Source organism: Trypanosoma conorhini (assembly GCF_003719485.1).
Source record: "Trypanosoma conorhini strain 025E chromosome Unknown Tco_14.4_contig_00230, whole genome shotgun sequence".
NCBI classification, from domain to species: domain Eukaryota; phylum Euglenozoa; class Kinetoplastea; order Trypanosomatida; family Trypanosomatidae; genus Trypanosoma; species Trypanosoma conorhini.
Genome location: NW_021704309.1, coordinates 2,495 through 27,061, shown reverse-complemented (window position 1 = coordinate 27,061; position 24,567 = coordinate 2,495). Strand labels below are relative to the sequence as shown.

General features: G+C 50.4%; 13 protein-coding genes across 13 annotated transcripts, besides 21 other annotated features; all 13 read right to left on the bottom strand.

Moving 5' to 3' along the window:
* Positions 1-205: 205 nt before the first annotated feature.
* Positions 206-1,228, bottom strand: Tco025E_04488 (GDP-mannose transporter; the record flags this gene model as incomplete). The annotated part of the gene is made up of 1 exon (XM_029371398.1): positions 206-1,228. The coding sequence occupies one exon, from the start codon at positions 1,226-1,228 to the stop codon at positions 206-208; it is 1,023 nt and encodes a 340-aa protein (XP_029228599.1).
* Positions 1,229-1,331: 103 nt separating this feature from the next.
* Positions 1,332-1,366: a microsatellite.
* A 132-nt stretch (positions 1,367-1,498) lies between these two features.
* Positions 1,499-1,534: a microsatellite.
* Positions 1,535-1,613: 79 nt separating this feature from the next.
* Positions 1,614-1,645: a microsatellite.
* A 728-nt stretch (positions 1,646-2,373) lies between these two features.
* Tco025E_04487 (uncharacterized protein) lies at positions 2,374-4,122 on the bottom strand (the record flags this gene model as incomplete). The annotated part of the gene is made up of 1 exon (XM_029371397.1): positions 2,374-4,122. The coding sequence occupies one exon, from the start codon at positions 4,120-4,122 to the stop codon at positions 2,374-2,376; it is 1,749 nt and encodes a 582-aa protein (XP_029228598.1).
* A 417-nt stretch (positions 4,123-4,539) lies between these two features.
* Positions 4,540-4,595: a microsatellite.
* Positions 4,596-4,633: 38 nt separating this feature from the next.
* Positions 4,634-4,657: a microsatellite.
* A 537-nt stretch (positions 4,658-5,194) lies between these two features.
* Positions 5,195-5,225: a microsatellite.
* Positions 5,226-5,555: 330 nt separating this feature from the next.
* Tco025E_04486 (ADP/ATP mitochondrial carrier protein) lies at positions 5,556-6,770 on the bottom strand (the record flags this gene model as incomplete). The annotated part of the gene is made up of 1 exon (XM_029371396.1): positions 5,556-6,770. The coding sequence occupies one exon, from the start codon at positions 6,768-6,770 to the stop codon at positions 5,556-5,558; it is 1,215 nt and encodes a 404-aa protein (XP_029228597.1).
* A 127-nt stretch (positions 6,771-6,897) lies between these two features.
* Positions 6,898-6,936: a microsatellite.
* Positions 6,937-7,130: 194 nt separating this feature from the next.
* Positions 7,131-7,163: a microsatellite.
* A 195-nt stretch (positions 7,164-7,358) lies between these two features.
* Positions 7,359-7,462: a microsatellite.
* A 31-nt stretch (positions 7,463-7,493) lies between these two features.
* Tco025E_04485 (uncharacterized protein) lies at positions 7,494-8,033 on the bottom strand (the record flags this gene model as incomplete). The annotated part of the gene is made up of 1 exon (XM_029371395.1): positions 7,494-8,033. The coding sequence occupies one exon, from the start codon at positions 8,031-8,033 to the stop codon at positions 7,494-7,496; it is 540 nt and encodes a 179-aa protein (XP_029228596.1).
* A 279-nt stretch (positions 8,034-8,312) lies between these two features.
* Positions 8,313-8,345: a microsatellite.
* Positions 8,346-8,635: 290 nt separating this feature from the next.
* Positions 8,636-10,120, bottom strand: Tco025E_04484 (uncharacterized protein; the record flags this gene model as incomplete). Its single annotated transcript, XM_029371394.1, has 1 exon — positions 8,636-10,120. The coding sequence occupies one exon, from the start codon at positions 10,118-10,120 to the stop codon at positions 8,636-8,638; it is 1,485 nt and encodes a 494-aa protein (XP_029228595.1).
* A 149-nt stretch (positions 10,121-10,269) lies between these two features.
* Positions 10,270-10,324: a microsatellite.
* Positions 10,325-10,351: 27 nt separating this feature from the next.
* Positions 10,352-11,296, bottom strand: Tco025E_04483 (uncharacterized protein; the record flags this gene model as incomplete). The annotated part of the gene is made up of 1 exon (XM_029371393.1): positions 10,352-11,296. The coding sequence occupies one exon, from the start codon at positions 11,294-11,296 to the stop codon at positions 10,352-10,354; it is 945 nt and encodes a 314-aa protein (XP_029228594.1).
* Positions 11,297-11,737: 441 nt separating this feature from the next.
* Positions 11,738-11,757: a microsatellite.
* A 47-nt stretch (positions 11,758-11,804) lies between these two features.
* Positions 11,805-11,837: a sequence feature (A-rich).
* Positions 11,838-12,001: 164 nt separating this feature from the next.
* Tco025E_04482 (putative casein kinase) lies at positions 12,002-14,038 on the bottom strand (the record flags this gene model as incomplete). Its single annotated transcript, XM_029371392.1, has 1 exon — positions 12,002-14,038. The coding sequence occupies one exon, from the start codon at positions 14,036-14,038 to the stop codon at positions 12,002-12,004; it is 2,037 nt and encodes a 678-aa protein (XP_029228593.1).
* A 439-nt stretch (positions 14,039-14,477) lies between these two features.
* On the bottom strand, positions 14,478-15,311 carry Tco025E_04481 (testis specific, 14; the record flags this gene model as incomplete). Its single annotated transcript, XM_029371391.1, has 1 exon — positions 14,478-15,311. One exon carries the CDS (start codon positions 15,309-15,311, stop codon positions 14,478-14,480), a length of 834 nt encoding a protein of 277 aa, XP_029228592.1.
* A 24-nt stretch (positions 15,312-15,335) lies between these two features.
* Positions 15,336-15,370: a microsatellite.
* Positions 15,368-15,395: a microsatellite.
* A 6-nt stretch (positions 15,396-15,401) lies between these two features.
* Positions 15,402-15,445: a microsatellite.
* A 330-nt stretch (positions 15,446-15,775) lies between these two features.
* Positions 15,776-16,819, bottom strand: Tco025E_04480 (putative nucleoside diphosphate kinase; the record flags this gene model as incomplete). Its single annotated transcript, XM_029371390.1, has 1 exon — positions 15,776-16,819. The coding sequence occupies one exon, from the start codon at positions 16,817-16,819 to the stop codon at positions 15,776-15,778; it is 1,044 nt and encodes a 347-aa protein (XP_029228591.1).
* Positions 16,820-16,964: 145 nt separating this feature from the next.
* Positions 16,965-17,002: a microsatellite.
* A 311-nt stretch (positions 17,003-17,313) lies between these two features.
* Tco025E_04479 (uncharacterized protein) lies at positions 17,314-17,814 on the bottom strand (the record flags this gene model as incomplete). The annotated part of the gene is made up of 1 exon (XM_029371389.1): positions 17,314-17,814. The coding sequence occupies one exon, from the start codon at positions 17,812-17,814 to the stop codon at positions 17,314-17,316; it is 501 nt and encodes a 166-aa protein (XP_029228590.1).
* A 1,415-nt stretch (positions 17,815-19,229) lies between these two features.
* Tco025E_04478 (uncharacterized protein) lies at positions 19,230-20,495 on the bottom strand (the record flags this gene model as incomplete). The annotated part of the gene is made up of 1 exon (XM_029371388.1): positions 19,230-20,495. One exon carries the CDS (start codon positions 20,493-20,495, stop codon positions 19,230-19,232), a length of 1,266 nt encoding a protein of 421 aa, XP_029228589.1.
* A 650-nt stretch (positions 20,496-21,145) lies between these two features.
* Positions 21,146-22,747, bottom strand: Tco025E_04477 (uncharacterized protein; the record flags this gene model as incomplete). Its single annotated transcript, XM_029371387.1, has 1 exon — positions 21,146-22,747. One exon carries the CDS (start codon positions 22,745-22,747, stop codon positions 21,146-21,148), a length of 1,602 nt encoding a protein of 533 aa, XP_029228588.1.
* Positions 22,748-22,905: 158 nt separating this feature from the next.
* Positions 22,906-22,934: a microsatellite.
* Positions 22,935-23,143: 209 nt separating this feature from the next.
* On the bottom strand, positions 23,144-23,920 carry Tco025E_04476 (uncharacterized protein; the record flags this gene model as incomplete). The annotated part of the gene is made up of 1 exon (XM_029371386.1): positions 23,144-23,920. The coding sequence occupies one exon, from the start codon at positions 23,918-23,920 to the stop codon at positions 23,144-23,146; it is 777 nt and encodes a 258-aa protein (XP_029228587.1).
* A 540-nt stretch (positions 23,921-24,460) lies between these two features.
* Positions 24,461-24,468: a microsatellite.
* Positions 24,469-24,506: a microsatellite.
* Positions 24,507-24,543: a microsatellite.
* Between the last annotated feature and the right edge of the window lie 24 nt (positions 24,544-24,567).

The window sequence follows — 24,567 nt, the reverse complement described above, 5'->3', positions numbered from 1 at the left end:
AGTTCACGCCACAACTCTAACACCAACAAAAACCGCCCCCAAAACAAAACAAAAAACTCAACTAGCCCTTTAGATGGTTTCACAGCTTTAAAACGACGATGCCTCGGGCTCTGCCCCCCACGACTCACCCGCCTTGTCAGAAAGATAAAGTCATGAACAAATTCTCTCGAGTGGGCCAATAAATTCACCTCGATCACGAAGGGAGCTAGACAACGTTTTTAAGTTTTTCTGTGGCTGAAGCAGCCCCGTCATCGAGTTCTCGGTTTGCGTTGGGGGATAAGCCAAGATCCGAGCGGTGTTCCTGTGCCTTAGCGTCATGAGAGACGTTCGTGAAGGCGTAAATGAGCCCCCCGTCAAGGGCCAAAAAGATGCCCAGGTAACCGGTAGCAGTTGGAAACTGTTTGAACACGATCATCCCCATGATAGCCAGTGGGGCTTTGTTAACGGCGCCAACAACACTAAACGTGGTGGGCGACGTCTCCTTCATACACCAAAAGACTGTGAAGGTCATCACTGACCCTGCGAAAACCATTGCAACGACGGCGAAGAGTGCGCCGAAAGTGGCCTCGGAGAACCCGCTTAGCATGTCAGGGAAGGATTTGAGGGACGCGGCCAAAATAAACGGCAGCGAAAGCAAATTGTTGTAGAACACAGGTCCATACCGTCCAATTTGCGCGCTTACGTCCCCCAAAAGTAATTTCATATACAATGTGTAGCTTACCGTTGCTGCGATGTTGGCAAACGTCCAGAAGACACCCCACGCGGTCACCCATTGGTCTCCTTTGGCTCCCATATAACTTCCCAAAATCATAAGACAAAAGGAAAAATACATAATCGGGGTGACACGTTTTTTGAAAAACCTTGAATCCCCAAAGGCGGTGAAGATAACGGCAAGGTTTTTTATAATTGTCTGCATAGACACAGACATTGTGTGGAGGCTTTTCATGGATGTCCACAGCATGGCCACGAAGAGAAATGTGAGCGGAATCCACTTCTTCGTTATCTCCAGACTGAAGTCCGGATAATGAAGCCAACGCATATACTTTCCAAATGACACAAGAAGAACCGCACCGGAGTTCTGAATGAGAAGTAGCCCCATAGGAAAGTTTAGCCCATACGTGAACATGACTAACTTGTTCAGAATAATCATGCTCATGCTGCAGATGGAGTAGGACAAGACGGAGGCTACAACCTCTGCGGCGTTCCCACTCTTTTCTAACACTTTCATTGGACGAACGTCGCAACCCACAGAGACAAATTTGCACTATTTACCAACAGAACCTGCAAATGCAGTCACCTAGAGCAAAACACAACAACAGCTATCAAATGAGGAAATGAAAGAAAGAAAGAAAAATGGAAAAATAGAGCGAGGGAAACACTTCATCCGTTGGTTCAGTCAAGCGTAAAGCCCGAAGAACAATAACAACCAATAGTACCTCAGTGGGGAAAGAGCATTCATAGGCACAATTGTAAACGGTGACCTCGCCTCCCGACGCACAGAAAGAAATCAAGAAAGCGAGAAGGAAAAAAAAAACTGTTGTTGGCACATATACTTGTATATATTGCTTGAAGAACTTCAAGGGCGCCCACAACTTCGTCACAGGACTAACAAGACACGCACACGCGCGCAAAAGCACATGCACACATACTTGCAGAAGCAGAAACAACAAAGAACAAAAAAAAATGTAAAGACATCTACCGGAAATCCAAATCCGGCTGAAAATGGCGAGTAAAACAAGCAAACAAACAAACGTCCACCAAGCGTGTGATATAGCCAGAGCGAGAAGTAATTTATCTTGAGCTATTGAGCTTTACACTTGAAAATCACGCAGTAGGAGACACGCACGAAAGCCCACGTCAAATAAAAAGAGAGAAATAAAGAACCGGCACAAATTTCCCCTAAATGGAAGCATTTTTTTCTGCCTACCTTCATTTTCCCTTTATTCTCCCTGCTCCCACCCATACAACCTCAATGGCATATAAAAAAAAAGATATATAGTTTTTTTTGTTCCTGTTTTCTTTTTTTTGTTCGCGTTCAACTTTTTTTCTTCTTATTTTTATTGTTTTTTTATCATCTCTCCTAACGCTAACAGCATCACCTATTCCGGTCGATGATTGTTCACTGTTTCTCTTCTTGGCGGACTCCCAACATGTGGCAGGGTGCAGTCACGTTCAACATCTTCAGAGATACAGCTGCAAGACTATATGAGTGCACGGGCGCCTGGCCACGGCAGATATAGATGTCAAAGAGAATCCCTTCGCTATTATTATTGTCGTTTGTTTTTTGTCCGTTTCTCAACCCAGACACGTTTCCACGCTCATTGCGCATGGGTGGTGTGAAGCCATGCGGAAAGGGGCGAGTTGGTTCAACTGCTACATGCGTGACATCATCAACCTCGATGTTTGGAAAAGGCGGTAGTGCAAGAGGTGATCAATTAGGAACAAGGCTACCAACACCATAGGAATCACAATGAAGGGAACAAAAATGCGAAGCAAAGTAGATGTGATGGGTTGGGAGCAAGTCTGGGTGCGATTTGATGGGCACCACGATTGCATACACAGAGGAGACGGGTTGTCTACTCCGCATTCAGTATCAAACCCCGTACAGTTATGGAATGAGTAATAGCCACACAGCTCGGTTGACTCTTGCGCAATTCGGTAAAGGTATCCAAGTATGTGGGAATAGCTCACTGCTCCTGCGATCATGACTAACGTCATCGTATTCAGAGCAATTGCCAATGTTGCAGCTACAAGACGAAGTGTTGTGTAAATAGAAAACGTTAGTGGTAAGCGCATTCGAAGAGAATGAAGTGCCGTCATACCGCTTGATAACAGGCTAACCACGCCAGCAAGTGTCACGGTAAATGTATAATCCTTCACGTAACCGTATATCACTACAGCTGGTGCCGTGGCGAAGGAGTACACTGAAAAGCCAAGCAGCATGAGTGCCACAAACATCTCAAGTATAGCAAGAGAAAATGTTTGGGCAGGAATGCGTGTGAGGAAAAGGATACCCGTTGAACGGAATAATCGATGAGAAGGTTCATAGTTGCTAAAAAGATTTCTTCTACTAATGGCCGAACGTTCGGCGGCCTTTGCCATTTCGCGTTCCGTCTTAATAAGGTATGCTAACTCCTGCTTGGCAGTGTTGAGAAGCAATCCAGCATCGATCCCTTTACAGTTGCATCTCCACTCAATAAAAGGGCGCAAGTTTATGTTACGTGGATTGTTTCTCTGGCTCGTATGCACGAGATAGCGCCGGACAAACATTCGTAAGCATTGCATATCAAAAAATTTCCTTGAGGGGTTTTGAAAAATGGAGTATAATGAACATGGTGGATCCTGCCCAAAAACCACGTCATGAATACGACGGCGCGAAAAAGTCATGTATGGCACCGGTCCCATCGTTCCCGCTCCCAGTAGACGGTTTTGACGCGTCAGCGGCGGCTCTGGCTCCGATTCTTCTGCATTTTCTCGTGAGTCTCGGTGTACGAGGATATTGCAATCAACTCCATTCACCCCATGAGGCACCTCCCCGTTACTATTGGATTCACTGGCCGCCGAAAACTGCATCATCTCCGCGCCCTCAAGCGCCGTTTCAGACCCATGGCGATCCCTGCCACGATGCCTCCCCCCCTCAGCCTCACTTCTTTGCGCCTTCTTCGCTGCGTGCAGCTTCTCTTGATACTTTGCAAAGTCCTCTTTCGTGTACCTGCGAACCTGAAGCAATACCACAGTGTCCTTCGTTATCATTGTTACCACTCCCTCGTAATGCAGTAGCACCCGTTGACCCTCAGCGGTTGTCTCGCCAAGAAAGGTCACAGAACGACCTATAATTTTAAGTTCCTGCGCCCGTAGTAAAGGCAAGTTTGAACACGGTTCATCCAGCCTGATCCCCGCCCCGTTCACGAGCTCCTCAACATCATCCCCCTCCCCGTCTTCCACCTGCAGAGTCAAATTGCCGCCCGACATCTCCTCACTTATACCCTCAGTCTCGCGGCTATCCGTCTGCCACCCATCCTCGTTGGCCCCGTCGTGCGCGGCCCTGCCTGGCTCTCTTGGCGGATCGGCTGCTGTCCCCGAGATTGCACGTTCTTGAGTTGTATGCTCACGTCGCGGCATCCTAGGGAGGTCTTTGGCCGCAGCTCGCGACTCCTGCGCCCTATTCCCTTGCGCTGCGTCGTGCTGGCCTCAATGCGGATCCTGTAACCTAGTCGCCTCCTGGAGGAAAAAGAGCAAAAAGGAACAGCAGAAGCCGCAAGATCAGAGAAACTCAATAATAAAAAAAAAGACGCCAAAAATACGTGGTCTCCCTGTTTCGAGAGGGAACTGTTCTTCTTTTATTCGGAGGAAAAGGGAAATGAGAAATATATTCCTGTGACAACGTAAAGAGACATGATGCAAGAGGAGGGAAAACAACAAACAAAAAAGAACAAGAGGTGCAGATTCATTGACGAGGAAAACGTGCTGCATGAGCTGCCGGAACTGCGCACACACACTTCTTCACCAACTGCAGCGGCCTCAGACCGGGCTCACGCGACACACACACACACACACACAGAAAGAGAAAGAGGCAACAAAAAAACACACACACAAAAGCAGCTCGTTTGCCATGCCTTCTCACCGCCCGTCCAAAAAGAAAAAAGAAAAGAAAAAACCAAGGACCTCGTCGTACAGAGACAAGCGACGCGCAGTTATCCTCGCCCAGTCCCTCCTCCCTCTTCACCTTCCACAACGGTCACGATGCGTGTAAGCACACGAAAACAGAGGAAACCCAAGGGCAACACCTTGTCCCTTGCAATAGTCAGAAAAGCCAGCGACAAGCACGAAAAAGAAAAAAAATTCAGCGCCAAAAGAATTTTCATCTTCTTTTCTCCTTGTCGTCTTTCGCTCGCTCGAATTGGTGTATAACAATTTCGCATCATAAGGAATAATGTAGATATAACTAGTTGCGCGTACGTCTACGCACACATTAATAATATATAAATTAGTCTGTTTTTTGTTGTTGTTGTTCCCGTCTTTTGCTCTTGCGGCTCCTTTTGTATGTCTGTTTCGGTGTGTGCGTGCTTTATTGCTGTCTTTGTACCGCCTTCCACTGCGGAACTCGATGCAACGCATGCTGGGGCGAAAGCGGCGGTGCAGAAAGAAATTGAAGAGCGACCCCCCTTTACTCCCGGCAGGAGCGGCGATACTGTAAATTAATAAATAAATAATATTAATAATAAGGCATGCCCAAAGCGCGGGGGAGGAACTGCCCATAACCACCGAAGCAAGCGGTATGACACCTCCTTCACAGACACTCAAGCCGCCTCCCCCCCCCCCTCTCCTCTCCAGAGTTTCAACGTGGTGCGCTTCCCTCTTCATCCCCCAGCCCCATTCTCCTTTTGCGCCCGTGCCAACAGAGAACTCCACTCCTTTCATCTCTCCATTCCCTCCCCCCCCCCACCTTTCTTCTTTTCTTTTCGCTCCCCTTTCTTTATTTCGTTGCATGCACGCGCACGCCTTGCTCATTCTGTTTTACCCCTACTTTACCCCTCACTGCCACCAATCAAGAATCAATCGTCGCCAACTAACAACTTCTGCACCAGCTCAAATACAACAAACATGCATGTGCTCGCTGGAATCGCCTTTAAGTAGTTTGCCGTGAGTCCAGAGAAGAGCGATGCCACTCCCTTCCCGTGAACCATCTTTATGAAGCAATCCATCATTCCGCTGTATTTCATCTCACGCCCGTTTATGCCTTGCGTCTGCAGCCTCGTACGTACGACATTGAGTGGGTAAGTCACGGTCTGCGCAATCACGGAGGCCACCATGCCCACACCAGCCGTCTCCATGGAAGAAAGCGCTGCGTCGTGGCGGCTCATGCCATACCTCTGCATTCTGTACATCATAATCTGCTGTTGGGCGGTGGAGTACACTCCTACCTCCAGCCCGCGATAAACGAAGACCCCTACCATATTGGGGGTGAGTCCCCGATAGAACTCAGCGATGCCACCCTTGCGGTACGTTGCCGCGACAACCTCGCGAATTCCACCGCGAAATTCCGTCATCTTTGAAACGACAATGCGCGTCTTGACGACTTCTAGGGGATACAGTGCGAATTGGGCCCCAAATCCAGCGCAGGCCCCAATGCTAAAGTTAACCAATATGCGGGGAACGCCGGTCAAGGTTCCATAGCGACCAAAAGGCGGGGGTAACACAGAGAGTGTGGAGGGGTCAGGCTCATTGCTGCGTGGACTCAACCCTTGCGAAGTCAGCGCTAGCCATCTTCGTTCCTCCTCCTCTACGCCATCCTCGTACAACGATAAAAAGTAACGACGAAGTGAAAATACCATAGCAAACTCTGGGCCCGCTTTAAGACAATTCACAGCATTACCACGCCAAAACGCGCGCCAACCTCCATCCGCCCTAATCAAATTGAAGACATCCTTCAAACGAGCCGACTTAAAGCTATATATCCTTTGATATGATCCCGTAACCAGGTGACCCTCCTGCACAATGATCTTGATGCGATCTAGCGGTGCAGTTAGTGTTCGACTGCAGGCACCAGCAACCCCACCGGCAAAAAAAGTGGCAAGCGTAGTGTACCTGTCTCGTTTAAAGAGCAGATGCTGCTCACCGGGCTTTTCTGATGACGGCAACTGCCCTTCTTCAGTCTCCCTCGCTACGTTGGCGGTAGGAGTCGAAGTCTGGTGCGCCTCCTGAGTTGGCATTGGAGCCTCCTCGCCACCCTTAAATTTGCCAAATGGGTCCCCTCCCGAGGGTATCATCAGCTAATGATAGTTGTCTAACTGCGACAGTCAGGCAAATAATTCTGTGTGAGTGTGTGCGTATGCGCTCGCCCTCTTTTTTTTTTAATCCTTCTTCTGCTTTTTTCCGTTTCGATGACTTGGTCTGAGAACAAGAACAAGAACAAAAACAAAATAACAAGAACAACTGCTAGTGGCCTTTGGAATTCAACCTGGCTCGCAGCGATTGCTCCAAAATCCTGTTTTTCCTCCTACACTGTGCTTTGTTTGTGTGAAAACGTCCCCTTTCCCAAGAAACGCACCTTTCTCGTTGGGCTTATCCTGTGCGTGTGTTCTGCACTGTGAGAGAGTTCTGTTTTGTTTTGCTTTTCCACCGCTCAATGTGAGTGCGTTCGTGTGTGTGTGCGTGTGTGTCGCCCCCACTGAGCCTTCGCCGCAATTGTGCCGAAATGTGTAGGGGGAATGAGAGACAAGACGGGGGAACAGGGCAGCAGTAGGCGCCATGAGGGCGGCGGCGGCGGCACAGATGGGGGAGGGGCACGCAATCCAGCTCAAGGCCACCAAAAACGATGCCGGCAACTAATAAATAAGGCACTCCACGTGGAACGAATAAATAGTTTTAGTATAAATATAAATATAAATGTAATATAGTATAATATATAAAGCATTATGTATATTTATATACATGCATGTATATATATATATATACTATACGCGCCAATGCAAAAAGCAGACAGAACAAACTCACAGAGACGGATGGGTGTTATCTTCTGCGCCTGTGTAGAAGTCCTCGTCAGGCACAAACCACCCCACCACAGGGTACTTCGAATTAAACTTGTTCGCCCACCAATCCAACGCCTCCATTTCCTCCTTGCTGCAGCCGTGCGTCCAATCCTTGTTCGCCTCCTGCCCCGTCAAGTCGGATTTGGCGAGGCAGCGCGAGACCTCATGCCCGGCGTAGACATGGTACGGCTGCCCTGGACCGTAAAGCTGCGGTGCCACCTCATACACCACACCTTTGACACTCATGTAAATATCACTCTTGCGGGCGCCATCGTATTCCCCAAGTTCCTCCCTTGTAAACCCGCGCCTTCTCAGAGCCGGTACCGGGCGAATTGTGGGATTCGGTTTACTTCCAAAAAAACAGTTTCCCCCCGACCTACTGTCCTTTTCAAACCATCTATTATAACGCAGGAGGAGGCTCCTGAGGAGGATTCCTGCCGCAGCGGAGGCAATAATGAAGCCTGCGACCTTCGCGGCCTCACCACTTCTTAATTGCTGCATACTGCGTTTAGGCTGCCCCACTGGATGCCGCCTCTGGCGCTATAGTTATCGAACAGAGACTTTGCCCCGCCTCGTTTGCCAAAGAGGGCCAATACGAAGTAAAGCAAGAGAAAATGCACGGAAAAATATAATGCAGTGAATCAGAAACATGGCATTTTCACGACGGCAAGGATGAAACGAAAACCACCTCTTCCTCCTCGCTCTTCTCAATCCATGTTTTACATGTAGGAGGGCGAGTCCCATCACCCCTTAACTACCAAAACAAGAAAAAACAAGGAAAACAACAACAACAACAACAACAACAACAAAACAGCGTTATCCATACAAGGCATCACACCGTATATAAAAAACATTTGCTCGTTTTATGTTGTTGCTTTTTCTTTTCTATTTCCTCTTTCCTTCTTCTTCTGTGGCAGTTATTATGTTTCAGTCCTTTTCGCAGTCGTCTTCTAGCAGGCGGGAAGCAAATCAGCACTGCAAAAGTCCCCGAGACTCATGTTGTGGCCACCAACACAAAGAACGGCGTCCTGTACCCCAAGCGAGATGTCCTAGGGGGCGTTTCGGCTCACGCAACGTCGTGCCTACATACATGCTTTCCGCCCTCAGTACACCGGCTGCCAGTTGGGGTTGTCAACCTCCTTCAGAGCCAGGGGCACAGTTCCGCACTTGTTGTGCATCAGCTTCACCTGTGCACGCTCCTGAACGCGGACCTCCGAGTAGAAGGTGTTTTGCAACACGCGGATATCTTTGCCCTTGACACAATCCAGCGAGTAGTACTCACACCCTGAGAATTTGTTCTTCGTCAGCTCCACCCCGCGCACATTGTCCAGAACGACACCTGTACCGAAGATGTTGTCCACCTTGCACTTTTGCACCACCATCGCGGGCTTTTCGACGGTGCCGTCAGGGTGTGAGCCACGCAGGAGAATGGCAGTTTCCAACTCCGTGAATTGACACTCCTCCACCAGTGCGCTGCAACAGTCGGTGTGCAGCCCCACAGCCCTGGGCCGGAGCTTGCCATCCTTGCCCTTGTCGAGCTCCACTGAAGAAAACGCGTCTGAGCTACCCGTAAAGAGGCACTTCCGAAAGATCAGCCTGCCCCTTGGAAACCCGTACACGCTACCCTTTGCGGGACACTCGAAGGTGCACTTCACGCACTCAACCTGACAATACTGCGTCACCAGAAGCTGGGTAACGTCTACACCACTTGCGGAGAAGCAGCAATTGCGGAATGTCACATGCGCATGAGAAACTATTACCTGACCTGCAAAATTCATATTAGAGAATACCACGTGGGGCCAACGATTAGGATGTGCGAACTGCATTCGGTATTCCTCCTCTTCCCGTGCCGCCGCAACGGCCGCATTAACCTTCTCCTCGTAAATCCTTGCCGCCTCAGCCAAACGCTGCTGTTCTTCTTCAATAAGCTTTGAGCTCTTCTTGCGTTTGGCAGAGGGCCTTCGCTTCGCCGGCGGGGGAGCAGGAGGCTCTGGAAGATCGGGCTTAACCACGATGCGTGTCAGAATGCCCTCAATATGCACTGTTCCCTCCAGGACCACATCGCGGGAACTCAGTGAGGCGCCAACGTTGGGCTCATTTGCTGCAGTAGCTGGATCCGCATCTTCCTGAGCTGAAACGGCCTCCTCCGGTTTTAGCGCCTCTTCTCCGTCCATGTTCGGCTCCTTCTTTAGCTGTTCCGCACTTTTCATAGAGGAAAGGGGCACGCTCTCAACAAACATGTTGTCGACCACTTCTGCGGCATAGTGGGTACTTGCATCCCCGAGCCTGCAAGCTGGAATGAGAATATTTGTACGCGGCAAAGTTCCCACTTCTTCATCAGGAGTTGTGTGCTGCTCCACCACCTTGCGTGCAATGTCGGAGACGGCGTCGATGTTTTGGTAATAGGACCAAGAGCCTATGTAGTAGTTGCACTCGCCGTTGGAAATGGTCTTGGGATCTGGCAGCACCTCCTTCTTCTTCTTTATGCTCGACTTCTTCTTTGGGGGCATTGGCTGCAGTTGCTCAGCAGCTTCGGAGCAGCACGTCAAGCAGAGGAGGAGTACAGAAGCAACACAATGTGTATTCATCAATGGAAGGAAGAAAAATAATAGTAATAATAAATGCACTTGGTTTTAGCATGGCAAACAAAGAGAGCGACAAAGAGAAATGTTAAAGGGTGTGAGAGTAGGATAGAAAAGGGAGCGAAGAGCCCAGAAAGCCCTTACGCACAGCTTCAACTCACACACAGACATACACACACACACACACACAAACAAACAAAGACCAACACAAGTATGTATGTGCTGTTGTTCAAGCATTCAGAAATGTGGCACATGCCCTCGACATACCCACAGTGGAGGCCTTCGCCGTTCTTCTTGCGGCAGCGGCAACTGAGTGGCAAAGCAACGAGAATCTTCTCTTCCTACATATCCTGCGGAATCTGATGGGCGAGTTTCAATTGTCTCCTGTTCAGAGCTCACAGTAAGCCAAGAGCACTGGCAACAGTACGCAGCACATCCGACACTCGATCGTAGGACCCTGTTTTGCTCCCCATTTTTCGTCTGTCCTACTGGATACGAGCTGACCAGTCTACTCCAGTCGGGGTAATAATTACGCACGGTCAGATATAAGTCCATCGTACCTCCCCCATCCTGCCAAGCAGCTCCTTGAAGGCGCACCACGCCATAGTTACACCGTCGACAGATCATTATCGGGCAGCCACCATGACAAGCCATATCCTCCGCATATTTGTCAGAAGCGCCGTTGCCAAATTTGGCATTAATTGCATAAAAAGCCCCTTTACCTTCCAGTAACTGCTTCTGGGACAACCTGCTCCTGTGCTCCCCTTGTGCGAGAAAGAGCAGCTGCGCAATTGTGGGGTGCTGAAGAAGCTTTGCCCCCATGTTTGTAACAAAACACTTTCCCACGCAAGCGCTTCCAACATTAGCAGGCAAAAACGGAAATGGAACGGCAAAGGAGGAGGAACTCGCCGCCACTTCGGCTTCAGCGTCATCCTCGTCACTCTCATCAAAGTAGCTTTTGGAGGGACCGGAATTGGATTCCCTCCTGGGATTTACTGAAGCTGGCGGTCTCGCAGGCCGCACTATTGCACTGATGGCATTCTTGTCTTCCTCGTCGCTCGCGTCCCAGTCTCCCTTGGAGGCAGGCAGCTCATGCGTGACGGAAGGTTTGCTCGCCCCAGATGTTAGCTCGGTGCAAACCTTCGGAAACAATTCTTCTATCAGCTGATCCACGTCGGACATCTAGTGAAACCCACGGCGCCCTTCGTTGTCGAGGAATGTATAACCCCAACCCAACCAGGACCCGCCCCGTCCTCTTGCCACGCACCTGCAAAACCAAGAAATATAGGGATATATATTATAAGAGCGAACCGGAAGATAGAAAGGCAAAGGGAGAGAAAGCGTCTGAGAGAGAAAGAGTGAGCCAAAAGGAAAAACAAACAGAGCCCCAAAAAGGCAATGAAGGCCGATCAGAAAACACACGCACCATCGCCCCGCAGAGCACGGAATATAATACAAGGAGCAACAGTAAACATACACACCGGTACCAAAGAGAGTCGTGCTTCCAGACGTAGCACTCAACGCCTGTGCCGAAATGGCATCCGTATAAGAAAAGCAAAAAAAAATAGAGAAAAACAAGCAGGTGCTCCAGCACGGCATGTCAGCAATGCATGATAGCACTAGACAACACACACACACACACAAAGAGGGGAGCAGACGGGGAAAAACAAACAAAACTGCTCCGCCGCCATCTTTACCTTTTCTTTTCTTTTAATTTCTCTTCCCACTGTTTTTTTTTGTACAAACGGGCCCACAAAGCCCGTGGGTGGCCCAGCTTTGCACCTGCGCCTTCCCTCCATTTTGAAACGGAGACTAACCCCATTCCACTACACTACTTGTCAATTCCCCCCCCCCCAAAAAAAAAAAACTAACTACAAGACAACAGTTTCACATAAAATTGCATTCACAACTTACACGCTTCTTTTTCTTCTTTGGTTCACTTGTTCCGCGTCTAGGAGAGGCTGCTGCGTCGTCTTCAGCTACGTCTACATCTCTAGCAAAGGACACTCTCTTCGTAGTCGTCATTTCATGAGGATTATGCTCCTGTTGATGTTGTTGTTGTTCTTGTTCTTTTTGTTCGTGTTGTCTGGGGGAAGTTAACCGTGTTGAATGATCACCTACTGCTGTATTCCTGAGCGGCGAGTCTCCTAGAAGGGCATCCTTATCTATTTTATCACCGTGTATCGTAGGAGACACCCTCTCGCGTGGCGAGAACCCATCCTCAAGGTCGAGTACCTCCAACTTATCATGTTCTTCCTTCGCATCGCACCCTCTTGAATGCTCCGCACCGTCGCGCTCATTCTTATTCTCAGAAGCAATAGTCGCAAGTCGAGGGTTAGGCGTGGCACTGGAAGCATTCCATGGCAATGTCCCCGCTCCCTGCAGAGCGCGGTTACCGTTGTCACAATCGCAGGTTCTATAAATCCCGACGGAAACATTCACGTCACTGGCGCCTACACGACTTTGCTCTTCTGCCTCTTCTTCCGTTCGCGGTGAGGGAGGCATCAAACGTGCCGCGGGAGCAGAACGAGATTTATTTATATTAACTGCTTCAGGCGCAGGAACGGAGGTTACATCCAGAGGCTTTTGAGAAGCATATCGAAAACTTATAGGCTGGGGAAAATAATTTTCCCTGTCGCCGGCACAATTATCAACCGCAGCGTCATTCTCCCTAACCAGTTCCCTGGTGACGCTTCTCTTATCATGAAAATGTATCTGATAGACTGTGTCATCCTCGTGTTCCCAGTCAAATTTTTTGTCCGGTGGGTAGCCGCGGCGTTCGATCGCGCGTTCCAAGAGGGAAAGCAGAAAATCATAACCCGGCTCATCCTCGTACTGCAACGTCTGTAAATGCGCTAAAAATTGACGAAATTCACGAGGCAAATTTTGAACTAGTCCAGGCCCAATCATTTCTTCCTTGCAGCGACCAATTTCTTCCTTCTCCTTATACTTGCGCCAGGGCAAACTTCCAGTGGCGAATTCAACAAGCATAAACAAGAGGCTCCATATATCATCTACACGGCCAAGCTCTTGCTGACGATGCGAGGCTAGTGAAGCGTACCGGCTTGTCCCACGGAAACCGGCATTTTCACGCGGTGGGCGTACATCCCCGTTGACACGACGATATCGACGAGCTAAGCCAAAGTCTATAAGATAGCAGGTCCGCGGATCTGACGTTCCACCCAAGCCCATAACAAAGTTGGAGGGTTTAATGTCACGGTGGACGAGGCCCATTTGATGCACACCTCGTATTGCCCGGAGGCATGATATACCCAACTTGAGAGTCGTGAAGTGGGTAAAGGTGCCAAGAGGTGTATTACGGCGCAACTCTGCCAGATTTGGCCCCAGTCGCTCCATCACTAAAAAGTTCATACCTCCCGTATTTCCACTTCCCAGGTATCGCACCACCTGAGGACAGGGCTGTATCTTTTTTAAGGCTGCCGCCTCAATTCGAAGGACATTTTTATTTTCCTGTTCTACCTTAATACACACCTCCACTAGATTGGGGGAGGTTAAGCTGCTATGAGAAAGCGCCAGAATGTCGTCCGTTTCACCTTCCTCATCGCCATCACTGCGGCCTCTAGGTTCTTCTATTGCCGTAAATGTTTCGCCAAAGGAACCAGCGCCTATTCTACCCGTGATAATCCACCGCTTCAAACGCATGCCAATAGTAACCCGGGTTTGCGCCACTTTTGGTGTTGACTTGCGTCGTGTAGAGGCTCCATTTGTCTTTACCCACCTGCCCGCATTCAGTTTATTGTTTGAAATGTTCACGACATCAGCATCTTTTATATGCCCTTCCTCAGCAACTATTACTTTGAGTGGAGCGGCATTCGCAACGGTAGGTGGCGGTGGCGGCGGCAGCGGCAGCCGCTTGCGGGAATCGCTCGCCTCGGCCAACGCTTGTCGCGAGTCGCCACCCATGCCCCTACGCTGTTCTCTGTACGCCGGCCCAGCAAGAACGCGCGAGTGCCTTTAAAAAAAGAAAAAAAACAGGAAAAGAAACGCGGATAGAAAGCAAAGAAACAGAAAAACAAGCTAACTAGCCCCGATGCGCACAGAAGCAGTGTGGAGGAGAGAGAAGGGTGCGTGGACAGACGATTGCCGGCGCATGTCACACTTGCAACATGCACTGCATCCTCGCTACACATATAAGAGAAAAAAAAACGGGGGTAAAAAAGGATGAGAAAGGCGCCACCACATCTAGATTCGCAACAAAAGGTGGAAATAGTTCTTTTTTTTTTTTTAGTAGAAGAGAAAAGAGTAGTAGCACGTCGTGTTGTATCCAACACATTCGCATGTGTCGAAAAATCGTATCCGATCACTCTTCCAAGGAGTGTCTCTCACTAAGCACTTCTCGTCACTACCGTCGCGGCTTGGCAAGACTATTCGACAAACTCTTTGGCTTATGTGACAACACACTCCGCTGGGTTTCACTTCGCGCTGTTGATAGCGCCTCTGCCCGTTTTTGCAGCCGGGTGTCCCTAGGGATTATCGGTACAGGGCTCTGCCCCACGATGAGGGAGGCATAGTCCTGTACAAACTCTCGCAGTCCCCCCGTTAGCACCACCACGTTGTCAATGCCTTTTTCAAAAAGGATCATCGCCACGCTTTGTCCCACCGTCAATTCCTCTTCTATATCATACACCACAATGTACTTGTTTTCCTTATTTTTAAATTCAAACATCTCCGGGAGAAGCGGGTTGATGGCGTGCACCATTCTTCGCTTTGGGTAGTGCAGTGCACCCTCGATGTGGCACGCTTTGTATTCCTCCTCGGAGCGGACATCGAGGATGAGGTACTCCTTCTCCGGCTTTGCATTCGATGGCTTGTACTCGTCCATCGGGTAGGCAAATCCACCGTCGCTCTCACGCCCGTTTTTCGCCTCTTCCTGCTTTTTAAGTCGTAAAATGTACTCCGCCAGCACGTTGGGCCGCATACGCAGAAAGGACTCTCCAGTATGACGCCGAATGTTAGGCCCTGCCCGCTTCATGAGCCGTGCCACCTCCAGCGTCAGCCCAGACTCCACAACCGCCTTGACATTCTCATACTTTGGATTGGCGGGCGTTCTGCGCAGCAGAAAATCCTTTTCACCAATCGCCTCTCGAACACTCATTTTTGCCCCTCGCCACCACCCGCTGAGGACAAGAACGACAAGAAGAAGCAGAGCCCATGGCAGCACCCGACACAGATTCATTATGGGCAGTTGGGCAGTGAGGCCCAAGAACAAGGCAAATAGCAATAACAATAACAATATATATTTATATTTATATTTATAGATGGTACCAACAACAACAACAAACAAAGAAACAAAATAAAAAAAAATAATAATGGCGTAGGTGACGATGGGGTAAGAAAGATAACGTCCAGCTTTCCACGTCGCCAACAACACAGTGTCGCGAGATTCCCCCTCCCTTTAACAACCAGTAACTAAGTTGCGTGGAGTAAAAGGCTAAACCCCCGTCCCTCTCCAAAAAAAAAAACACAGGAAAACAAAATGTTACCAAGGTGTGCCTCCATGGTAACATATACAACATCTTTAAGGGGGCACAGATCGCCTCATATCAACTAAAAATGGTATTCTTCATTTCACCCCATTTAATTTCGATACATGCAATGGGTGAGGCCATCTTCTAGCAGCGTTCGACGGGTTTTGCGCACCTATGCACCTCTTGCGCCAAAAAAGAAGTTCGTATAAATTGGTCCTTCTTCAGGCAGGTCGCAACAATGCACCGCATTGTACGCACGATCCGCACCAAATACTGCGCGGATAGACCTCGGCCGCAACTTCCTTGCGATAATTGGATCAAAAGGGCCGCAGACTTCGCGAACCTGAGATACGACGTCGGCATCGTCTTCCAGCGAGACCAGCTGAATAATCCAAACCTGGCCAGCCAGGGCTCTAGCCGTTTCAGAAAAATCAGGAAGCACATCCTTGTAGGGCGCAAGGAAGCCATCCACTACACGGGAGGAAAGGTTGGCAAGCATTAACGCCGTCAGCTCAAGTCCCGTATCAAGCAGCTGTTGCAGAATGCTGCCAGCGTTGCGGCTTCGTACAGCATGCGGTTTAACAATGACGACGGAGCAGCGAGGATCACCAAATATGGCGACTGGCTTTCGACCCGCTTCTTCTGCTAACTGAGCCCATTTCTTGGCCTCTCCCTCATCCCTCGCCGCAAAGGCTCCAGTTACCCGCTTTACATAATCTAAGCCTTTTTGAATCGCTTCGGCACGCACGCACCATGCCACAACAACGCGACCACCTGTGAGTCCTTCAGGTAAACTATACTTTTCGGGGGCGTCTTCACTTAGCCAGGTCATTTGCAATGAGGAAATAGTGAAACCGCACTCTTCCGTCAGTATTGCCAAGTAATGACCCAGCTGCGAGAAAAGAGTGTCTGCCAAGAGTACCACTGTAAACTCGCTTTTCTTTTCACACAAGACCCGTGTCACTTCATCAGCGTAGCCGGTAATTTTTACAATTCCTCCAAGTATTGTCAGAGCCGCACCAAGACTGAAGTCATCCTTCTGCAGCTGTGGGAACGGGGTACGCCTGAGATGCAGCACATTCTTGGGCAGCTCCCTCATCTCAATAGAATGATCATCGTAAAAGAAATACAATACATAGCGCCGGACAAGCTGCGAGATGTCGTCACGACCCTCACAGTAAAAGGCAATACGTGGGTCTTGCTTCGACAACGCCATTGGTGTCCTTGTCTTACTTCTCAATCTAGCAACCAGGACTCCCTGTCGTTACCCGCCCCGCTTTCGATGCCTTTCTCAGTTCTTTCGTCCACCCTTCCCGATCTCGCCTCCAGCGATCCTTCAGGTGCAAACAACCCCCGCATACAGAGAAAGAAAAGAAACGAAACAACAATAAAAAAAGAATGTGGGGCACACCCGGGATGCGTCGTTTGCAAGTGGCACACGCCCACCCACTAAACGCGTCCGCGTCGACATCCTTTTCCATCTCTACTTATTCCTTCGACATCTAAAACCGACAGTATGATGGTGTGGGCGTGAGTCCCTCCTCTCCTGCGTTCAGTGCAGAGAGGTAAACACACACAGAGAGAGAAGGAGAAAACAAAAAAAGCAGCGAACTCGCTCTCTCCCCACAATAACAATAGTAAAAACAGCTGCATCCCAATAAACACAGGCAAACTTCTAGTGTGACTACCGCCAGGCGCCTCCGACGTTACTCACTTTTGGACTTTCTGTAACATTTTACCTAACCGGTCATGCTCCATGGTCTCTCGCCTGAGCTCGAGCTCCTTCTTCTCGATTTGGCGCACAGTATCTTGCACGTCTCGCTGTCGCTCCCGCCGGCGCTGCGCCTCTAGTTTTTCCTCGCTGCGGTAGTTGCTTAGTGCGGAGCTGATTCGACCGGATAATATCGCCACCTCACTTCTCACTTTTTCTGTGGCCTCCTGCAGCGTCTCCAGTCTTTTGCGTTCCTGCTTCAGCTGTGTCTGGTGCTCCGTCGTCGCTTCTCGCAATGCGGACTCCCGCTCCTCGAATGCGTGGAGGTAGTTCAATAATCGTTCTGCAAAATGTGTGGGCGCCGTTGCGAGCTCCGCCTCTTCGAATTCAATGCCCATGTCACGCAACTTCATGCGGAGATGAAGGAGAGTCATATCCACATATTCGCTCTGACGAGCGCGGCTGGCCTCGCCATCAATCGGGAGCGGTTCTAAATCCATGGAGCTCACCGTAAGTACGTATATGTGTATGTGTGCGTGTGTGGGGGGAGGGCGGGGGGAGGAGGAGGTGGTGTGGCGGCCTGCGTATAGGGTGCGGACGATAAGCCCCAAACAGGCAGAGACGTATGAGAGAAAAAGAAGCACGTACCCGCACAGCCTAAAGCGACGTGGCGTGCAGGGAAATACATTTCAAAGCAAGCAAGCAAACAAACAGTGGCAGCAGCCAAAACAAGACAACGGCAAAGAAATCCTCCGTTCAATCTAGCCTGCCAACCAGAAGGAAAATAGCCTTGACTTGCGTTTGCGCCTTCCACGTATGTAGGCTCTGCAACGCACCCCGGGCCATGCAAACTCCCAACATCCGTCTCATTCAAAACAAACAGCCCCGGTCGACCCGATTAAAATGGGACCCCTCGTCCACTACGACGCAGCTCCTCCGCAGATTGTTATCAGGCCTCAAGCTAATTTTGGGCGGCCTGGAGGAATTGGCAGGCGAGTCACTGCAGCCTCGACTGGGCATCCAAACACCCACCGCAGAACGAACCCACTTCAGGTGTCGAAATCACTTTGTACAGCGGCACAAGAAGAAACAGCGTCTGCATCTCCAGCTGCCAAAGAAAATAGTCAACGGCAGCTAGACGAAAAGCACTGAGGAAGCGCGTGACATCGGACGTCATTCCCTCATATGCCTTCTTAGATCCCTACGCCTACCCAACGGAACGCCAAACTGCTGCAGGGAGTAGCGGCAGAGCAACGGCTAAGAACTGACAGGGCGTAGCTACTCCCCACACGTATCCCAAGTACAGCCCAGCATGCACAATCAGAAGAAGGATTACCATGGACAACGCGAGAGACTGCACTCCCTGATGCATGTTTAACCTCTTACCTTGTTTTCCCCTCGGTGTGTCGTTGTGTGTCACAATTTCGCCGCACCCATACTTCCCTCTCTGTCCCACGCTCCCCTGCACCGATGTGGACGTATGTGAGAGCGCGAGCTAACTGCAGGGCTGCGATGGAGGCACACTGCATAAAAAGTACTGCACTAAGCGAGAAAAGACCCCCCCCCCACCTCTCTCTCTCCTACCGAAAAAAAAAAAAAGCAATATCAAGAATAATAGAGCAGCTTAAAATCAGTTTTTTTTTGCTTATTTTCGTTGTTTTTGTTAACGTGCCTCGTCGGTTACTACTTCACTTTTCCCATTCTGCACGGCATTTTCCCCCTGCTGCCACAAATGAGACACAATGAAATGGGTGATTTCCTCCCACCGCCCACACAAAAAGAAGGAAACGGGAAAAACGTTGGCGCTCTACATCTGAAGAAGAAATGTCAAAAAACATCACATCCTCTTCTCTCATACATCACTGCGCAGATACGCGTACCTTTTTACATGTCTACTTTTCCGCGCCAACCGCGGCTACACCAAACCCCACTGTCGCTCCAGCAACACAGCGAAGTCATTATCCAACTGAATCTTATCGCTTATGGGGACGTACCACTCGACAAGTTCCTCCAGCGTGAGGCGCCGTCGAATGGCGCGGCGAACATCCCATGCGCTGAGAAACGCATTCTTCTCCTCACCATCTTTTGCTTGGAATCGCCGGTGCAACTCCAAGGCATCAATAGTACCGCATGTGTCTTTTGGAAACAATTCCCACAGTCGCTCAAGCATCATTCTACGGGCTGGGGGTAGAGGTGGGAGAAGCAACGTCAGGTAGAGCAGGTAATCAACCGAGCCTTCTCCTTTTGTGTCCAAAACCGGCAAAAGTTCATCCGGTCTTGGAATGTAGAGTCGTTGCTGCCACAATGCCTCTGTGAAGGCGCCGCTTGTGAGAAAAAATGTTCGCTCTGCATCCTTTTCGCGCAAATGAAGCGAAAGTTGTCGGGCGGCAAGCGGTTTAGCCATGACAGCAGGACGGTGTTTAGTACGAATAAGCGCGTCAAGGTCTGCGGCATTTTGCCTCACCCTGTTGACGTCACCTTTCTCAAGGGCCGTTTGCGAGGCCGTAAAGGTGGCGCCACATATGTTTTCTTTATTAGAGGCCACTTCAATGGGTCCACCCGCATTCCCTGCAAGCGCAGGCCACACACCCCGCACGAGCGTCAGGAACGAAGCGTCGTCAAGGCAAGACCCTGCCACACATGAGTAGTACTCCTCAAACTCCTGCCGCGTTAAGACACCTTCAGGATTCGTGGTGGTGTTGAATGTTGCTTGAAATTCCTCACGCACCTCTTCCTCGCTGCGCTCGCCACGCACAACCGCGGGATCTCCCGCAGCATTAAACGCATTCACCAGATCGTCAATGCGGATCGTCCCATCTGCGTTCTGCTTAAATTGGTACCACACCCGCGTGATCCACGCAGACTTCACTGGGGTGAGATCCCTGCGCAAGGCAGCAATAAAATCTACCGGGTCCAGTGTGCCATCGCCCTTCCTATCTAAGACAGACATTACCGCCTCCACATCCTTCTCGTCTAATGGAACTCCACTTTGCTCCAGGCATTCTACAAAGGTGGCTTTCTCCACAAGCTTCCCGCCAGCATCCACTGCTATGCCAAGGCTGCGGCTAAGTACGCGAATCGCATTAGCTCCCGATGCCCCGGCAAGCAGAAGCCGCCTCGCTCTCTCCACCACCGCCTTAAAACGCGTAGACTTCGCCTTGGAGGCGTAAAGGACTGTCATTGAAATTATCCGAGCAGTTTGTCCACTCTCGCCCTCTTTTTTTATTACTATTTCGCTAGTATGCCAGCACACCCACACCTTCCTCTTTCTGTGTCGTCTCTTTTTTCTTTCAACGCCTTGAGATCTGGCAGCAAGAAGGGAAGAAAAAGAATTTTTTTTTTTTGGCGCCGCCAGCAACAATTAAGAGAGGAAACCGGCTCCCCTATTGGTGGCGGAGGTGAAGATGGACTCGTGTGGCGGCGGCACATGCAGCGCTGCCAGCCGAGAAGTTGAATCCAACGACCGGGACCGCAGTAGACCACGGGAGGAAAAAGGAGACACGCATGTCAAGGCAAAGCAAGGAAATAAAGCATACAAAAATTGAGGAAAAGAAAAATAGACGTAATTAATAAACAAATATGGCTTTGATCATAACGATAGAATAAAACATAGAAGAATATGCACTCCCCATACAAAGACGAAGTGCATAAATGAGGGAGGGGGAGGAGGAGCACACACACACGAGAAAAAAAAACATTTAGCTGCCACGCCATCTCGGAGAAGTACTCTTCATGTGCAAATGCGGGAGGCAGAACCCGGGGGGAGCTCCAAAAAACTTTAGCGACTGCGATAAGCTAAAAGGCGCTGGGTCGTCCCCTCAAGCCTCTCATTCAGAAAAGCTCCACCGGCAGGACTTCCACCACCTTCGCATAAGGCTTGTTGTGCATCAGAATTGACAACGCGACGGGGGCGGAGGGGCGCGCGCGGGAAAGCACATACGACACGTCGGCCACAGAATGTACTGTGACATGGTTGACCTGAACAATCACGTCCCCATTCCTCAAAGCCCGCGCTGCCGGGGAGGCAACAGGGACAGATATCACTCGTACCCCTTGCAAGCCCTCTTCATCCGTCAAGTATATCCCCAGCAACTGCTCATGGAGAGGTATGGGATTATTTTGTACTGCCGTCAAAAAATCGCCATCGTGGCGGCTGGGGGGCATTTTAGAGTCATCGTAGGCATGGCCTTCCGCTGCAAGGCTGTGAGCTTGTTGACCATGCAGCGCGCTCAGTATCTCGGCGTTTTTGTCCATCATAAGACGTAAAACGCGAGTAAACGGTGGTGTACCCAAAAGAAGGTCCACACAAGAAGCTGGATTAGATGATTCAAGGGCGTGTTGCACACGCCTTTGGTCCAATCCCCAAATTCGATACAAATTCTTGAGTCCATTTGGAAGATCCACGCACGTGTTTGACAACGCCTTGACGACACCTTCCAGTTCATCACGTCCCACCTTGGTACGGTTTAACTTCATATCCCGTTCAATGGCGGCGGCTTCCAACACCCGTACTTGCTGCATTGATGCCTCCAATTTTTCTTCCAGGCGACGTACCCGTTTGGCTAGCGCAATAACGACAGTAAGGAATTTTTCCTCTGTCGAAGCACCCAACTCCTTCAAATTACCAGGAATCTGCGACGCGGAATCCTCTGCTTGCACCATACCGTCACTGTTTGCCTGCTTGACCGCAAGAAGCATAATGTCACATGTGAGCTTGTTCACAGTCTCTTGCATGTCTCGCAGTTTGGCTTCAAGCAATGCACATCGTGAAGCTTCCTCCAATGGACGAGGGGATTGCAAGAGTTGTGGTTCGTGCTTTCCAACACACCTTGTTACTGGAAGGGTGTCATCGTGATCAGGTGAGGGGCTTTGGATGATGTTGCGTCGCTTCTGAGAACTCTCAACGAGAGGCGCCCCCGGGCCCACCTTTCCTTCCTCGCCCTGTAAGAACGACGGTTTAGGCTGCTCCGTAGCTGATTCCGTGCTCGGATGAGAATCATTAGACAGCAGTTGAGGTGCAAAGGACTCCGGTACACGCACCTTGACAGGTTCCGCCCTTTCCTTGTTGGAGGCATTACTGGGACCGCCGTGCTGCGAAGGGACATCGGAGGAGGCATGGCTATTGTTGGGTCCACTCCGCGGGGAAGCCTCCGCGGCCGCGTTGGGAGTTCCCCCGCTTGGCGGGACGCACGGTGGCCGGCGGCTCAACCTCACGCTGCCGTTACGCCGATTGGCAGCGCGACTGCCAAGGCTGGCGTTGCTGAAAGACCGGCGCTTGTCTGGCGTTTGTGATGCGGAGCGGCTTCTCTCCGTGCGCTGGCGATGCCGGCTCAAGTCCCTGTCTGCGACGCATTGCTCATGGGCATACTTTTCCTTCATGAGGACACCAATGAGTTCCTGGAACTCCTTCGGGTTAATCAGGGCATCCGTCATTGGCGTGGACCTCTGCGCCTCCTTTTTTTTCTTTGCTGCTCCTTCTCTTTCGGCGTATTTCGCCCTTGTTGTTTCCCCCGCTCCCTCGCTTTCACTTTCAGCTCCAACGAAAAGACGCAAAAACGAAAAAGGGAGATATAAATACACATACACACCCAGCGTGTATGTGTGCGCGCGTGCGTGCATGGAGGCAGAAGCAGAGAGTTACACGACTGACGGGGCGCAACGGAAACATCGTTAACTAAACACATCGTCCTTGGGGAGACGAGCGGGTGGCTGCTGGCCCACTCGCTCCCCTCTCCCAATGTCAACACAACAAAAGAAAAAAGGTAGAACACACAAACGTAAGGAGCCGAAGAAAATTGTCCGACTCCCTCCACGGCGATGTGATCCCTTCTATACATCCACAGTAGGCGCTGCTGTTGTGCTTGCTGCTGTGAGTGTGGGGTCCAAATGCCACCACTCATCGATGTTGCTCATCTTAAACACTGCCGGGGCACCACGAGCATCCAGCGGCGGTAAGGAGGCCTCTTCCCTTCGCATTCGTCCATTTCGCTTCGCCTCTCGAATACTCTCATTCATTTCTTTCACCCGAGTGACAGGGTTGCGGTACGACTCCAGGTTCCAGAAGCTCCCCTTCCTCTTGTTCATCTCCACGTAGCTCCTTCGGCCCTCCTCCGCTTCACCTACATTTCCCGCAAAGCTCCAACGCATCGTCGACACGTCCCACCCCTGTCGCATCTTCTTTTTGCCTTCAGAGAAGTCCGAGGCAATGACGCGGGAAAGAAAACTGGCCCGCTGCCGCTGCCGCTGGTCCACATTCGTCGCAGAACTGTTTCTCTCCCGGCCCGTCCAGAGCGGTGGCCGAAATTTGTTTTCAAGGTGCTTCGTGCCACGAACTGTCTGGGGAAACCCCCTGGTGGACACCTCGACGCCCTCAAACCGCTGCAGGGAGTGCATTATGGGGCGCTCGGGAAACGGATGGGCCTCATCCAACACAGACATATTCCAACGGGGCCGCGCCGGTGCTTGAGGCGCGCTCCTAAAGCGGACCACCTCACGATGCCGGACCCGCCTGGCGTCATTCCTCGGCAGAGGCTCAAACACCCTCTCGCTGCGCGCGTAGGAAGTGCCGGCAAATGTGATGCCCGGAAGAGGCACTGCCTTTGACATCTCCGCAATGCCGCCTTGACAGGTCTGCAAACGACAGGCGCGAAATCAAGAAAAAAAAACAGAAATGTGAGGAAACAATCACAGCCGTAAATGCATACATGCAGATACGCGTCAAGCGAAATGAGCGACAGTGTAACCATCAATGGGCCACCCTCGGCAACCCTTTGCGCATTAACGGCATCCCCGGTCGCACTGGATAGGCACCGTGGCAAAAGACACGAGGAATAAAAACGACACGGAGACACGTACAATGCCCCATAAAATAGAGAAAGAAACTTTCCCCACAAGCAACAAATTATCGTCGTCATAGCACCTGATTCAGACCGGAGCTCTCAAAATCCTACTTTGTCTCCAAAAGGCTTCGAGTCTCCAGCAAAAGGTAACATTTCGGTGTTTGTTAACTACCACTGGCGTTTTGATTCGATTTCGCTTTTCTTCCAAACGAGCCTTTTATTTACTTCTTCTTAGTCTGTGTGCGTGTGTCTGTCGCCTGCTTCAGCAGGGGTTGCGGAGAGGCGGAGAGAGCATTCAAGCCAAACGCAAAAACGCAACAACAACAGACATCAGATAACAGCAACGAAAAAGAAATATAAATAATAGTAAATAATAATAAATAATAATAAAGATGGAAATTCTTCACTCGCCTC